Below are 16951 nucleotides of genomic sequence, written 5' to 3' on the forward strand. Positions count from 1 at the left end.
CATGACAATAAATTTCTGCTCAGCTAACCCAAGAAGAATCAATGAATATATTCAATATTAACAAATTATCCACACCATTCCAAGAATTTCATTTGCAACCATGGATCCAACCCCTAAACAAAAAGAAAACGAAAAAAATACTACTAGTTGAAGGGATGTCTTGCCTATTTAAATGTAAACAAGTATCCTAGTAATAACTAGAGACTATCTGCATTGCTTGAGTAAGTCTTGGTTCTAAATCCAAACACCCCTCCCCTCTCTTACCCAGGCAGAATAAAAGGGGAAACAAAGACGAGGATGTCTAAGCAACTATTGCTCCACAGGATCAATGCAGTAAAGAAAAAACAATCTCAAAATGCCATACACTATTGCCCTTCGTCCATCTGATCAGTTCCTTGCCCCAATGCATCAGGTTCCAAGCCTTTTGCAACAGAGTCTTCTAATGCCTCCAGGAAAGAAAGAACAGTAAACTTGTCTGCATTCGAAGAAAACAAGAATACAATCAACTTCAATAATTAAAGCTTGTCTGGGGCTTGCCCCTCGTGATCAACAAAAAAAATATTAATAATAATAATAATTAAAGCTTGTGACACAGCAGCACTCAAAATCATTGAACTATTCAAAACTGTTATTAATCAGTAGGCAGATATCCTGATATATTACTCAGACAAATTTCTGGTTTTCTACTGACAAGTGGTTAAAGCCTCAGGATTGAAAAACAAAAGAACGAAAGGCAATAGAGGAAGGGAGGGTGCAGGTTGCTCACATTTACTCGGGTCAATGCCAAATTGAGCCAAATCTATTTGGCCTGTCTTCAGAACCTACAGAAAAAAGAACGTGAATAACAATTAATGCAAGAGGGATGGGGGATGGAAAACAGGGCAACCCTTTTGATGATATAATTTAATCAAAGGAACAGGAAGACATGTTCTTACATAGGTGAAAGCATCAACTTGTTGGCGGAAAGGAGCACACTGTAGTACTTCTAACAAGTCATGACGCGACTGTTGACCCTGTAATCTCAAAGATATAAAAACATTGCCCTGTAGAAATATAGTAAGCTTAAAAAAGTACCAAAATGTATTTACCTCTGGCAAATATGAAGCCAGGCGTTCTTCAATAGGTAAAGTCTCAAGCAACGGTAATACCAGATCAGGCTTCAAAAGATCCCCTAAACCAAAGCCTGTAACAGACAGATAGCAACAATAAGACAGCCATTATAAGACTGTTCCTTTTTATCTGATTTGATGAATGATATACACTTGTATTCACAAACCATCCAACAGTGAGATCAGACGTACCCAAGACAAGCAGCAAAAGATGAACAAAAACCACAAAGCTAATTGATTCCCATATAACAAGGCATCCCTAATCTACAAATGACAAAATTCTCCTATGCAGACTGCAGAGTGAGGTAAAGACTAACAACTGTTTCCAAAAAAAAAAAAAAAGGTAAAGACTAACAACCATCAATGAATTTTCCCATTTTAATGACAATCAATATTCAGCCATGAAGCAGATAATGCATCAGACTGGGTAACACTTGTAGCATTTTATTGATCGGAGATGGGCATTACCCTTAGTGATGTTACAGCTACAAATATTTTCTTCAATACCTTAATTACAAAATGCTAAAAATAGCAGGATAATTCAAAAGAAAAATAAGTCATGTTTCTTTAACACGAAGCCGATATAAACCAAGAAAATAAGATATATAAATCACTTAAAACAACTCAGTAACAATAAGAGAACGGACTCTATAAATATATAGATAAGTCCTTCATATAGCAGGAGCAAAGACTCAAGCTAAAATGTTTGATCTCCAAAACATTCACACAACTACATATGTAAGTGATATATAAATCTATATGAATTATGTGGTTACCTCCATCAGGATCTTCCATATCATCTACAGATCCTACAAGGTAACAGATAAGAGTTTAGAAATGAGATCATAGGAACTGGGAGGACGGGGAGGGGGAGGGGGAGGGGGAGAACAAAGGAAGAGGCCAAAATTTGATGGTCGAAACAACAGTGTTTTCAGAAAAATATACCTGCAGGTTGTAGATTACTTAATATCCTTTGCAAATCAGACATTTTTACTGGTCCAGGGGCAGAGGTCACATCACTCACTACTTCACCTCCCATGCTAGAGCCAATCAAATTACCAGCTCTGCAATTTACAAACAAGTATATAAAGATTTAAACTACATCCATTTAACAATAATTGTCCTTGGCAACTTTTAAAAAATACAAAGTACTTAAGATATGAACATATAACAATACAAAGAGATGATGGTCTAAAACTCAACTTTAAATCCATTATGGAAACCGGAAAACGATTATGTAGGGAGTAGCATTGGTAGACATCGCAGAATGTTTCGAAATGCTGACATGAGCAGAGTCCAATTTACCAAATCTATACTACTAGAGTTGAACCATTACAGGCCATAATACTACAAGCCATATAAACTTCAAAGTTACATTATACTCCTATCCAAAACATAAGTTATTTTAGCCCATTCCTCTCATCCAAAATATAAATGCACTATGATACAAAGGCAACATTAAAAACCATTACTGTTATTGTGCTCCTTTCTCTTTTAGAATTCCAAAGCATCTCTCTCTAAAAAGTCAAAACACCTACTTTCTAAACCTTTCTTTCTGCTTCACTACCTTCACCCCCACTCTCTGTTTCACCACTTCATGGCAGATGTTGGGGATTTTCCCCCAATCAACATAATCCTTTAGCCTTTTCCAATTTAAGACAAATGGGACCAATAATCAGACCAACGACAGACGAAAAGCTCAAAGCTCATGCGGATGTAGGCCGTATGGTTGTTGGCAAATTTAAAGAAGGGAGAAACAAAGACTTAAGTAGAGATGAAATTAAGGCTTGAGTGTTCTCAAACTGGCGAACGAAAGATCTGGTCACACTGAAGCAGAGAGAAAGGTTTAGAAAGTGTAGCTCTTACTAATTCGCCATGTGTGACAATTCTTGAAGTGTTATATCAAAGAGAGTAGCTCTTACTAATATTTTTTTCTCAATAAATCAATGGCAACTTTCCAGGAGGCAACTTACTAGAAGAGAACTATGCAAGTTATCCTAGACAGGAAAATTAATGCAAAAAATGTGTACTGTTTGAATTTTTGGGTTTGTAATCTTCAACATATACATGACCTCATCTCATAAAAGCAAGCACTTTCTGTTTTTTTTTTTTTTCTTTTTGGGCATTTGAAATAGAAAGAGAAGCACTTCGTTGTAATACTCCCAATTACTGACATAAGCAGAGTGAAGTTAAAATTAGACAACCAAATTAATAAGTAAAGGCCACAACACAGCAAATATTGTGGTCATTTGGTTAAATACACACTTGCCTAGAAATTGAGCAATATTGTTTGGTTGAGCATAGGAAGATGGAATTCCCATGGGAAGTTCTATTTATATAGGTGGGATTAGGTAAGCAATTTCCCTCATTATGTGAGAATTAGAATTTTCCTAAGTTTCAATTCCTATGCTCAATGCTCATGCCAACCAAACAATATTAGCTTTTTTTTTTAAGGGGTAGAATAGATTAACATGAACATAAACAATATAAGCTTCTAGATTTTAGAAAAGTAGACTCCCATGAATTAGAACATCAACCAAATAAAACAATACTAACTTCAACAAAACAATGTAGCTTTTAAGAAGACTTATCATCTCGAACATTGATAAGTTTCCCAGTTCTGCAAGTATTCTTATTCCAACTGTGTATGAAAATTAATACATACATGATGACATCCCTTGAAAGCAAGCATCTACTATCATTTTTCTTTTGTTAATTTTCCCTTCTCCCTTTTCTCTCTTTTTATGCAAGGTATAGGCACATTTCATTCTCAATGCAATATTGCAATGGTTGATCATGAAGTACAACTTCCTATGAAAACTAAGCATATAGTACATCAAGAAAAAATGTACCTAGATGATATATCATCTTCAACCATATCCTCGGTTTGAATGGGAATTGATGCTCCAGAATCCTCTTCAGCAAGAAATTCTACAAAAAATGAATAAATAAATAATAAATGAAAAAAAATGAAGCTCAATAATTTGTCAACATGATTAACATAGATTTTTCACTGTCACTCTGTACAAAAATAAATTCTAATACACTCCCTCCGTTTTTTTTTCATTTGCAACACTTGTGTTTGCACGGAGTTTTAGGAGAGTGAATTTGGTATAATATAATAATGTGGATGAATAATTTATTATGATAAAAGTAATGTGGGGACCATGAAAGTGGAAATATGTGAGAGAGAGTAGTGGGGACCGTGAGAGAGAGTAGTGGGGACCGTGAGAGAGGGAAATGAATTATTTGAGTGGGGTTTAAAGTGAGAGAGAGATATAATAAAAAAATGGTATAAAGTTACTATATATAGAAGTGATGCTAATAAAAAAAAACGGAGGGAGCAGAGGGCTGGGTCACGTGACTCGGCAGGGAAAAAAAATTAAGTTTATTAAAGAGAGGAAAAAAAAAAGAAACAAGGCAAAACGCGTGAAGCGAAGAGCGACAGAGGAACAGAACAAACGAACTCAAACGACACAACCCTAACTCCCTCTCTGACTCTGTCACATTTCGATCGCCGACGCCGAAAGACCCACCAGCCCACCGTACCAGTACCGCAGTAAGCACCAGCCACCATCTACGGCGACCACAGCTCACCATTTTGCTGTAGATCTGTGACCACCAGTCCTCACTCTCCTAGTCTCCTACCTGCCGCACCGCCACACCACCCACCGCCACAGACCGGAGTGACCGAGACACCGAGTGAGTGAGTGACTTGTGACCACCAATTGAAGCAGAGCAACTCAACAAGGTATTGTTGCATTAAAATTTAAATTATGAACTATTTAATTTGTTATTCAGATTTAATTTTAATTACGTATAATTTCAGTCATTTGATTGATTAAATTGAACTGAATTGTTGATTTGTTGTTCATCATTGTGGTAATTACTTAATTAATTATAATTTCAGTCTTCTATAATTTCATAGTCTTGACACTTTGACAGGTTGTTCAATATGTTCATTGTAGTGTTGAAATGTTGAATTAAATTGAACTTATTTGGTAAAATCGGTACTTTGTAGTCTTGATTAGTTGGTTATTGACCATAATGTTTCATACTTTGATGTAATGGGTTGAGCTATCAAGTTTTGTGCTTTGTCGAAATCTGGTGATTTGGTTTAGGTCCATTAATTGTTTGATAAAATGCCCCAACCAGATGCTTTTATATACAACACCTTAATCAGGGGTTACTTGCAATGCTATTTGGCTAGAGAATGCTTGATTTTGTACTTACGAATGTTGCAGGACTCTGCTTTGCCTAATAATTTCATGTTTCCTTCTATTGTTAGAGCTTGTTGCATTGATAATTGGATTTTAAAAAACAAGCAAATTCATGCCCATGTTGTCAAATTTGTGTTTTTATATGATGGGTTTTCTCAGAACAATTTGCTTTACATGTATGTGAGTTTTGGGTTATTAGAGAAAGCTCGTCGGGTTTTGATAAGGGCCATGTTTGGTAAATGGCATTTTCGTGGCTTTTTTGTTAGCTTTTGGCTTTTGGCTTTTTTATGAGGTCAAACAGTCAAAAAATGTGTTTGGTAATTGGCTTTTTAGCCGGTGAAAAAGCTAGCTTTTAGGCCAAAATGAAAAAGCTGCTTTGAGTAGCTTTTTTGTTGGCTTTTGGCTTGTTGGCCCACAAATTATCTAATAAACAACCAACTATCAACAATTAATTTACCAAACACTTTTATAAACAGCTAGCTTTAACAGCCAATTTCAAAAGCCATTATAAACAGCCAAACAAACCAGCTGGTCAAACAGCCAAACAAGGCCAAGATGCCACAAAGCCTCAAAATGATGCATTCAAAAAATTTTGGGAACTTTTACGGGTCATCAGTACATCGGTAATTCAGGGTGACTCACAAGTTCCGAAATCCTAGATCCGCCACTGGGAGGGAGTATATTGCAACTAACAAGATGACTGAGACAAACTGTAAACATCTATCATGCACAGAGACCTCTAATTGGTGACATTTATCATCTTCAAAATATCCCAATTACATAGGATTGTGTAGGATGTCTTCGAAAAGCTTTAGAAAGGTGAGGGTCGAAGTCCAGTACCAGTAGACAGCGAACAGTGAACAACGCACATGCATTGCAAACATGTTTGGTTTATCCACCAACCAACAACTATAGAGAAACTAAATTACGAAGGGAGAGAAGAGAGAGAAGCAGATGGAGTCTAAGACAAGGCCAATATCATTCTTCCAACAAAGGACTTTCCGTTCTCCACTCACCTCGCTCTTAAAAGATAAATTCTTGAAACCCATAAATTTTTTTTCTCTCTCACTATACAAAGATGGGTTCTTGGCAGGTAACCTCTTGCAATACTATGTGACTATTTTAATTTTATTTTATCAGGGATTATGTGATTATTCTTCTCCAGGCCAGAGGGATCCAGGCTTTTAAAGAAAAAAAAAAAACAGAGCTATAAACTGAGAAGTGATAATAATTGGTAATTTAGTACCTAATGGTCGATTAAGGTGATAATTTACTGAGCGACATAGTTGTTGATCATCCTCGGCTTTTGGCTCCTGGAAATAGTTCAGCAAAGAAAAGTTAGAAAGGAATAAAAAATTAAACCAAAAATTCTACCTCGGTGAATCAATGCACCAAATGCAAGAATAGTACAACTCACTTGCATCCAGAAAAAGAATTTCCTGTCATCGGTGTTAAACTTCAATATGTAGACCCTTCCAGCTGCTTGTTCAACCTGCATATTGAATATAAGGCTTTAAACTGTAACCATGGGACCAAATTAAACACATGTAGTATATTTTTAAGAAAAAAAAAATTCCAAAAAGTTGAATCAATGTTAAAGAAAAGGAAACATACCTTCTCAAAAACTGCCTCCTCTGGAAAAACTATCTGGTCCTATGTTGCATTAAGGAACAACAGGGGCATCCCAGCAATGAAAAAGAAAAGACCAAAAAAAAAAAAGCATAGAAGCTCATTTGGTGGGCAGTAGCAGTAATACATAACAGTATTGGTAGTAAACATGCATGTATTTCACAAAGAAAGCCACTTACATATCCATGGTAATGCAACTGTAACCCCAAGTTTCTCTGAGTGTGTGTTCCTAATGAATTTTCATAACCATTTCTAGAGATGGTATTGTGGGGTAACGGAAATATATACAGAATAGTAAATACTGATGTGGTGGTAAGAGCATTGTCATGGGATTTTTCTTACAAATATTACACATAGATTCATAAATGTTGCCTTTTACCAAACAGACTTGTAACGTACAAGCATTTGGTATAATTAGAAAACATAATGTAAAATAAGTTAAGTGAATAGACCACACTGGTATAAATAAAGCATTTATAAACTGACAAGATTCAATGATCTACTTAGGTTTGCAAGCACTCCATCCATAGTAATCCAATGCAATAAACAATATATGCTAGGTCGTATTTATACTGAGATACAAGGATCATACACAACATGACATACAGCATTTTACTAAATCAAGGTTGCATCAATAACCCTAAAACTAAAAAGCATTTGATAAAACGCTGCCATAAATGAAAAAAACACAAACTGTGTTCACTCAAAGCACTTTGCTACAGCTATCTATAATTGCAAGCCACCTATACAAAAGCCTCAATAACCAGGATGTTCCCAACAAAATAGTCACCTTTTTTCCTTACATGTATTCAGATAGGACTAAAGAAACCAGATTTATTGATAGATCTAGCAATACCCGGCTACTTCATTCCAAACAGGACAAACTGCAATACTATATAAAAGGCTGAAGCATGAACAAAAAGATAAACTATTGACAAATATTTATTTTCACATAGCTGCCTATAAGTTTCCTCCTCTCAATACATTGTCCATAAAAACCTTCCACTTAGCAGCATTGAAGTGAAATGTTAAGCTTTCTTCACAGCTGTGAGCCTGAGACAAAGAAGCAAGAATCAATTGTTAATTCCAAATGCTAAAACTTTGCAAACTTGTCACCCAAAAAGTACAGAAACTTCTGGTTTTTCAGGTTTCCCCGTTCCTGATACCTTGAAACGTTTCCGTTTCCACAAGGTTTCCATCACCTTATAACCAAAATAACTACCCTTATAGTCATATGGTTGTGCAAAGTCCAAGATTGTTTCTCCCCTTCATTCCTTACTCCATGACAAAATCCTCCATGAACAATTGAAAAGCCATAGCAACATATCCCCACATAATCATTCAAATCTCTAGTTCACTCACTGTATAATACCTTGTATCACAAAACACCTTTAAGAGCTTCCTTTGGGGAGTATATGCACTACGTTCCCAATCTCTACCATAAATGGAATTGCCCTTATGATCTTATCCTCTTTTCACTAAACCTCAACTACATCTTCAAACAGTCACTTATCAATAATAACACCAAATCCATTTCTAGTCTTAATTAGTCAGGACTCCGGAGTGCTAGGCCTTATAATCTAACCTTTTCTCTTACTCACTTCCGCAAGACATGTGAAGTCAATCGCCCTTTTAATAATCACTTCCACCAACATAACTAACCTCTAAGTGGCCCTATGTTTCCAAGATTGCGTGATTCTACTGGTCTAAAAAAACAAGAGTAAGGTTGCATGACTTGCAAGTACAAGATTCCTACTGGACATTGTAATAAGTGTAAAACTCCACAAGATAACAACAATCAATGTCAAAAGTGTCGTATTTAAGCAGCAAAAGCTGACAAAAAATGTTAGCTTGGTGGACCCAACAATTTCACTGTCCAACTTCATGATCTTAATTATCACACTTATATAAAGAAGGCGCAAATTCCGTATAGTGTGAACTCTCTTCCTACTAGATCATGCCAGGGGTTGACTAGGCACAACCCACTATTCACAGGACAGGATGTGCCATGCTACACTTTTCAAATGGGGCAGACCAGGATATGCTCAGTCCTACATGCCTAAGGCAGATTTTGTCATGCCATTGTGTTAGACAATTACATTAGGGTGTGGGCCATGCTTTTCATGCGAGGCCTAAACAATGCCATCTTTACATGATTCATATTTCAGCGGCTTTGAAAAGACACAAAATGCATATATGGAGCAAAGGAAACATATATACTACTCCCTCCGTCCTTTATTGATAGTCCTTTTTGGCCAAATTTGATTCCCAAAATTTTCACCTCATTTGCTTTTATCAACAACCATTAATATTAATTTTTTACCAAAATTCCCTCCAATTTGCAACAATATTTGTGCAAATTTAACTTTCCCATGTAAATTATGTTTTCCCATGTACTTTTATTATTTTCTCTCTACTCTTTTGCATACCCAATGTAAATTTACCTTTTCAATGTACTTTTACTATTCTTAATTATGTTTATTAATTCCCGTGAAAATTGCCCATAAAAAACTATCAATAAGGGACGGAGGGAGTATAAATAGCCCCTTCATCCGGATCACTAACATGCAAAGGCTATTTACTGCATAAATCATCCAAGCCAGAACACAATCATTTCATGAAAAAGATTCAGATGTATCAATCTTCATTCCATTTTGCTAGTCTGTTTCACCCTTTCAAACAGCAAACATTTTTCCCAATACACCAATAAATGGTTAAGTAATGTTCTCCAATCAATTCCTATTGAAGTACAAATATCAAATCTAGAATGATTAACAACGGGAATACGGGATGGACAGGATATATATAGTTGTCAGAATTAAGAACAAAGACAATAAAATACCTTATTTGCTCAACCAGTAGTGCCAGCACAGGCATTATCATAACACAGCTAAGAACATAATTTATGTAAAACACGGCTAAAGGATACATCTTCAATCGCATTTTGCACCCGATCAAGCCACATAAAATGGACCAAGCCCTCCTCACCCTAAGGAAAATTTCAGTAATAAAACATCATGTGGCAAAAGCAATTAAACATTTGAAGAGAAATTCCAAATTAAGCTCCAATGCAAAACATTTTCCACAGACGTCAAGCTGTAATACATACTATAAAAAGAAGAATGGAGCAAAAAGTTGTTAGGTGAAGCATACCCGGGCAATCCTAACTAGCCCTTTACGAGAATCTGGGGTTACACGTTTTCCCTCGAATAGCATTTTACCAGCACGAAACTCCAGCATGACATCCTGTTCAATCAAGTCCTCAGAAACAATTGGAACATTCAAAAAAAAAAGAAACACAGGTGCAGAATTACAAATTGCAATAAATCAAATCTCACAAAAAGCCACAAGATAATTCATTCCAAAATATATCCAGAACGATATAGACCCGTAAATCACTCCACTAAATGAAGGAAAAAAAAAAAAAAAAAAAACTCCCAAACTCAACAAGTAGTACATGGATTAAGTCATCTTTGTCTTTCAACAATGCATACAGCATAACAATATAAACAATGTCATTGTTAAATATGTGTGATATGACAGATATCCAAACATGAATGTGTTTCAAAAGGTTCAACTTACTTGTCCTTTATTTTTATGTTAGGCGACCCCATATCACCACCTTATCCCCCTTACCTCACAATATTTACACATTCTTCACTCTCTCATAATCTATATCCACTTTTTTCTTACATCCACCCACCTTTTTACTCCATTTCTCTTACATTATTAACCTTTTTTCTAATACCTACTCACTCTTTCCAAACTTTCCTATCAACAAAACTGGGTCAGATTTCAAAAACAGGGGTAATATTTTATTTTGGAAATGACCTTGCTTTCTTAGAATCAGAACTTCGATGCTATGTTTATTAAGATCATAATGTAATGCATCATGTCATATGGTTGGTGCTACATTGAAAGCAAAAGATTAGAGTGCTCTAGGGATCATATGGGATGCCATATCCAGTTTAAGAAAATGTTAACCCCCTTAGTCCCTTGATATTTCATAGAATATCCATCTAACCTAACTAAGCCCAAACTACTTAGCTCCTAATATCTGAAATTACAAAGCTTTTACTTCTTAGATCCCTCATCAAGGGGACAAAATACTTTATCAATAAATTTATAATTTATTAAAAAAAAAGTAGCCAGTACCATTCACATCAACTATATTAGTATTTTAAAAACAGGAATAATGTCAGTATCATCCAACCCATTAATACTCAGGATACAGTATACAACTAAATACAATCCCTAACAACACCCAAAGCAATGCCTCAATCAAAGAAAAACAAAGAAACAAGACAATTCTCTAAGAAGTTAAAAATAATTTTAGTTATACTCTGAAAATCAAAACCAAAGCCTGCTTGCTCGAGTATCAGGCTTTAATCGTCAAACAACCTTGAAGGCGTTGAAGCTAAATACCATACTTCATGCTTCAAAACCATCAAAATTCAAAAACCTCATATTCTTATACTATCAAAATTTAAAAACCCTTCCAAATGTTTATCCATTGTAAAACCCTTCAAATCATTTTTCTCTAATGTCCACAACATAATGTTCCTCCATCCCCCAACCTTACGTTATCCAAAACAAAAATACAAGCTTCACTAATCAATTGAAAACACCAAAATCCAGCATTAATTTAAACCAACTTCCCCCACAGATAACAAAATTGAACCACAAACTCAGCTACCTTAACTGGGTTTTTTTTTTCTTTTCATTCTGTAATACAGCTTTAACTCAAATTTTTACCTGAACCCCTTGAGATGCATGCTCAGAAGATGCCATAGTCTCTTCAATCAACCCGTTTCTGAAAAAACAAAACCATGGGTATTAAAACCAATCGCAAAAAATCAAAAACCCAATACATCATCTAGCAATGCATTCATTCATGCCAATTGCTAAAAGAAACAATCAATTTCTGTGCAGTGGCACATCCTAGGCGGGCGGGCGGCGGCAGGGGTGACCGCCCTGAGACAAGGAGAAAAGGTCCATTTTTACAATTAAACAATCAAGGATTATTATGAAAAACAGCCTGGACACATTAGCAAGACTCAATTATCAAATTCGACTCCAAATTCACATAAAATTCTGCTCACTAGAGAAAATTAATCTGAATTGCACATAGCAAAATTCTAGCAAACACAATCAATCGTCATAATCATTCACAAATTCAGTAATTAAAACCAAAAATCCAATAATCCACCTTAGAAGAACCCTAAATTGAATACTGAATTAAATTAATGATAAACCCTAAATTGAAAAACTGATGTTTGATGATTCTAAAGAGAAAAGATATAATCTTAACCTCAGAAAACTGTTTCGATGAAGGAAAGAAAGTTCAGTAGCCACTTCAATGGAGAATTCAGAGTAAGCGCTTCAATGGAGGAGAGAGAGTGTGCAACGTTATAGTGAAACGTTCCCAAGGAGAAAAACAATTGAAAACTGAGGTAAGCTATGTTTTCTGTTTCATCTAATTTTCACTAATTTATCATATTAAAATTTAAACACGGTTTAAAATAAGTTTAGACAATTTTTCAAAAAAAAAAAATAAGTTTAGACGAAATAATACTTCGACAAATAAGTTAAAATAAAAAAGATTTAAAAAATATATAAATAAATACGAAGTAAGTCCTTTCTCAAACAATAAAATAGTTTTTTTTTTCACGTTTATTTTGCATTATTATCTATTATTTTATTAATATTCATTACGAATATCATTAAAAATGTTAATTTTGATGGGATATCATATTGATAATCTTAGGGTATGTTCTGATTTATTGAACTAAGTTGAACTGAATTGATTGGAGCTGAATTGAATTGAATTGAGTTGAAATGAATTTTTATGAGAGAAGGAAATTAGGAGCTGAAGTGAACTGAACTGAATTGTTTGGAGCTGAACTGAACTGAAATGAAATTAAGCTGAAAGAGCATGCCCTTAATTTGTAACAAAGGTATTTTTGTTATTATGAATTACCTTTCACAAAAAAGTAAGTAATGAAAGTTTACTCGCCTAAAATAAAACAAACTTAAGTATAGTTCATGAGTTTTTAAAAAGTAAGGACGGACAACTTTATCAAACCTCGTACCTCGGTTTTTTTATCCGATTTTTGTAGGTCATCCACTTACTTGGAAATAGAGTGTTTGTAAAAGTAAAGGGATCCTAACTAGTGCTACCACTTGATAACATTCAAGAGAGTGAGAGATAACTCAAGTGGTTAAAGCTTCCTTCTCAGTTTTTAGGAGATCTATCATGAGCTCGATTCTCACCCTTGCCCTTGTAGCTCTCTAAAAAAAAAAACTTGATAACATTCAAAGCATACACAAACCTCTAAAATTCAAGGTAAGTCTCTTACCGAGTTAGCCAAGTCTTGCTTGGTAAAGTTCCTTCATGTTATCACTAAGAGGTCATTTGTTTGGATCATTTAAAATGGATTGAAATTGAGTCAAAATCCATTGTATCTAGTTTTTTGTTTGGTTAAGTTTCTTAGTAATTGAAATCTCATACCCAAGGGGTTCTAGCTCTCCCCCTAAGATTCACAATCCATTCTATTAGTGAAATATAGAATCCTTTCAAACAATAAAACCAAATAACTTTGGACTATTATGGGTTTTAGAATCCATACATCTCTAGTATGATATTTCATAGCAATCCATTCCAATTTGATGAACCAAACACTACCTAAGACTTCATCACAAATTTATATATTTGCAATGACAAGCTCTAACCACTATGTTTTTATTGGAAAATTAAACATGCAAGGAGACACACAAGCGCAAATAAAAATGAACGGTCTTAATTACTTGAAATTGGAGAAAAAAAATGATTTGCCGCTATGACGTGGGACAACACTGTCTTAAAAAGTGAAAAGGTGATTTCATTGGAATACAAGTGAAGATTTTATTCAACGAACACCCTTCAGATTAGCACATCACTAGAAAACTGAGTGCACTCTCAAAGAACGGTTAAAGTTACAGTTTTGACATGAATCAAGAGAAAGAATGAAAACCATTGTACTAGTGGTGGTAATTTAATTGATTTTTAATTTTTGATATTTGTAATTTGGGGTAAGAATCTAGCATTAATGAAGGTTGAGGATTTTAATATCAAGTTCTAGCTACTCCCTCCGTTCCTAAAAGTTTGACTCACTATGTATTTGCGCGGTCTCCAGTGTATATCTTTGTCCATGAATATTTTCAGCTACGTATAAGTAAAAATTATAAAAAGTTAATATTTGAAAAAATTATAAGGGGAATCTAATAATGTAAGATCCCTCATGCTAATTCATTTCTACTATGTAAATCCATGTGGTCAAAGAAGTTTTATTTTGACCATATGAATAGTAAATGAGTCAAACTTTTAAGAACGGAAGTAGTATTAAACTAAAAAAAAAAAATACAGCCATTGACACCAACTTTGAAGGGTTTTGCATATATTGACCCCAACTTATTGTATCAGTTGTTAAAATGAAACCAACCTGCTTAAAAAAGCATGTAATTAACATAATGATCAGAGAGAGAATAAAAATTTAATTTCAAAATTTAATTTTAAAATTTATAAGTTAATTTACAAAAGAAATTTATTTAATAAATAAAAATTTTAAAGATAATAACCCAAACTAAAATTAGAAAATCCCGATTCTCCTATCTCCTCTTACCTCTCTCATGTCTCATCACTTTCGTCTAATGTTTCCCTCCCTATGTGCTACTTTCCAGATATTCATTATCACTTTGTAGAAATTTGTTGTCAATGTATGATATTTTTAAGTTTATTAGTCTTTTAAAAAAAAGTTAGTCATTTATGCAAATTTAAAGGGGTAATTTTGAAGAAATCAATAATAGTACATTTTTTTCATGTTTGAAGCACATAATTGCTAAGCATGAAATTACTTGAATGTCAATGAAATTGATTGGCATTTTGGTTTTTTTTTTTTTTAAGTGAATAACGGGTGTGTTTTTAAGGTGTTTTCTAAAAAAGAGATTATGGGAGAGTGGGTAGTGAAGATGAAAAAACAGTAGAAGAGAAGATCAGAGAGATTATTTGGGTTCTTTTTCTTATTTTAATATAAATTTTTTAAATGTTAACTCATTAAGATAATTTGTTTAATTTTTAATGGGTAATGTTATTTGTAGCCCTAAGGGCTATATATAAGCATTAATTATACTCTTGGAAATTGTATAAAATTAGGAGTTCATGACAAAAACACGCGTAAATCAGTGTTATTAGTGTTTATATTTTGATGATTTCTTAATTTTTTACGATTTTCAAGTGTAAATTAATGCTTATATGTAGCCCTAAGGGCTATGTATAGCATTTTCCATTTTCAAATACAATTATAAATGATGAAAATGATTTAAATATTGTTAAAATCAATTTTCCAACAATAGGCCCACTCCAATGTCATTAATACTAACTTCATTCTGTTTTTTAACAAGTTGATGTGTTCAACAAGTGGTACAAGTTGGTGTCAATAAATGTAACTCACCCCCATAGTTGGTGTCAATTAGTGTAATTTTGCCTAAATGGTCTATTTGTTGAAAATCATCAAAAGCAGTGGCGGTTCCAGGAATTTTTCGTTATGGGTTCAGAGTCCAAACACATATAATGAAATCAGGTAACATAATGTAAAGTACAAGTTAAAAGTAATAATTTGGGTGTGCACATGTTGTTTAACTATTAAAAAAAAACAATTTTATCTACTATTGAGCTCATCGAGTCTTCATATTTTAGTGTTCAAAGGAAGAAAATAATTTTGGGTATTAGAATTATCATCTTATCCATCATTAAGTTACTAAAGCTGATTAAAGGGGGGAAAAAACAAAATAAAGGGTGTTGGGGTTTCAAACCCACGACCATTGCTAAAAATTACCAAGTTACTACACTAGGCTGGGAATAACAACACAATATAGCGCATAGTTATGTATACAACCAATATTAAGGTTTTTTTTTTAATTTATTTAACTAATTAGATTTTTTCTAAATCTAATATGGGTTTAGCTGAACCCATACTAGAACCGCCACTGATCAAAACATGCAAATAGACACACACCAACGCAAATAAAATGCACGTTCTTACTTGAAAAGGGAGAAGATAATGAATTGTTATGATGTAGGAGATCACACAACCTAAAAGACGATTTCGTTGGAGCATTTGTGTAGAATTCCACCAACAAACTTCCTTCTTGATTAGCACAACACCTTTTTTTATAACGTTTAGAGAGTCACAATGGTGGATGATGAGAATCGATCCCAAGATCCCTTGGAACCAAGAGGGAAGCTCTAACCACCTGAGCTACCCGTCACTGTCAGCACAACATTAACAAATTGTAAAGACTCACAAATAGTTGATTTGAGTAATAATGTTGACCTAAAATCAAGAGATAAAGAATGAACATTACAATAATGGTGTGTTTATTATTAATTTGCATTCTGGTATTAGTAATTTGGGGCAAGAATCAAGCATTAATGTATGCGGGGGATTTCAATGTCAAGTTCTATTAATTAAACCATGCAAGGAGATGCACAACATACAAACACAAATAAAATGAATGATCTTACTGGAAAATGGATCGGAGAAGACAATGAATTGCTATGTCAGGCAAAATTATTGTCCTAAAAAGTGATTTTTTCATAGCAATGACCACCCTTTAAGATAAACATGACGTCGTTGGCAATTGGGCATGTGCACTCACAAAGATCTGATTGAAGTAACAGTTTTGGCCCAAATCAAGAGATAGAGAATAAAAAAAAATTATATTTGTTGTGATTATTTAATTGATTTTTGCTAGTTGCAATTTAGGCAAGAATCAAGCATCAATGTACGTGGATGATTTCAATGTCAAGCTCTAAGTATTGAACTAAATGGTTTTGATTGTTTGAAATTAAACATGTAAGAATACACAAACAAACACAAATAAAAAGAACAATCTTACTTGGTGAAAATGATCGAAGAAGGCAATGATCTTTCATCACGCGAGAGATAATTAACC

The 16951-nt window shown here is 34.1% G+C and overlaps 1 protein-coding gene across 1 annotated transcript; it reads right to left on the reverse strand.

The window, feature by feature from the left end:
• Nucleotides 1-2: 2 nt before the first annotated feature.
• LOC110683772 (26S proteasome regulatory subunit RPN13-like) lies at nucleotides 3-12439 on the reverse strand. The gene is made up of 14 exons (XM_021860180.1): nucleotides 12270-12439; nucleotides 11714-11771; nucleotides 10112-10204; nucleotides 9888-9947; nucleotides 6944-6982; nucleotides 6747-6821; nucleotides 6576-6642; nucleotides 3962-4040; nucleotides 2055-2173; nucleotides 1886-1918; nucleotides 1089-1183; nucleotides 936-1013; nucleotides 767-821; nucleotides 3-475 (listed from the first exon to the last, which is right to left on the reverse strand). Exons 2-14 carry the CDS (start codon nucleotides 11747-11749, stop codon nucleotides 366-368), a joined length of 939 nt encoding a protein of 312 aa, XP_021715872.1. The 5' UTR covers nucleotides 11750-11771; nucleotides 12270-12439; the 3' UTR covers nucleotides 3-365.
• Nucleotides 12440-16951: the final 4512 nt, after the last annotated feature.

Source organism: Chenopodium quinoa, unplaced genomic scaffold (genome assembly GCF_001683475.1).
Source record: "Chenopodium quinoa cultivar QQ74 unplaced genomic scaffold, ASM168347v1, whole genome shotgun sequence".
Taxonomy (NCBI): domain Eukaryota; kingdom Viridiplantae; phylum Streptophyta; class Magnoliopsida; order Caryophyllales; family Amaranthaceae; genus Chenopodium; species Chenopodium quinoa.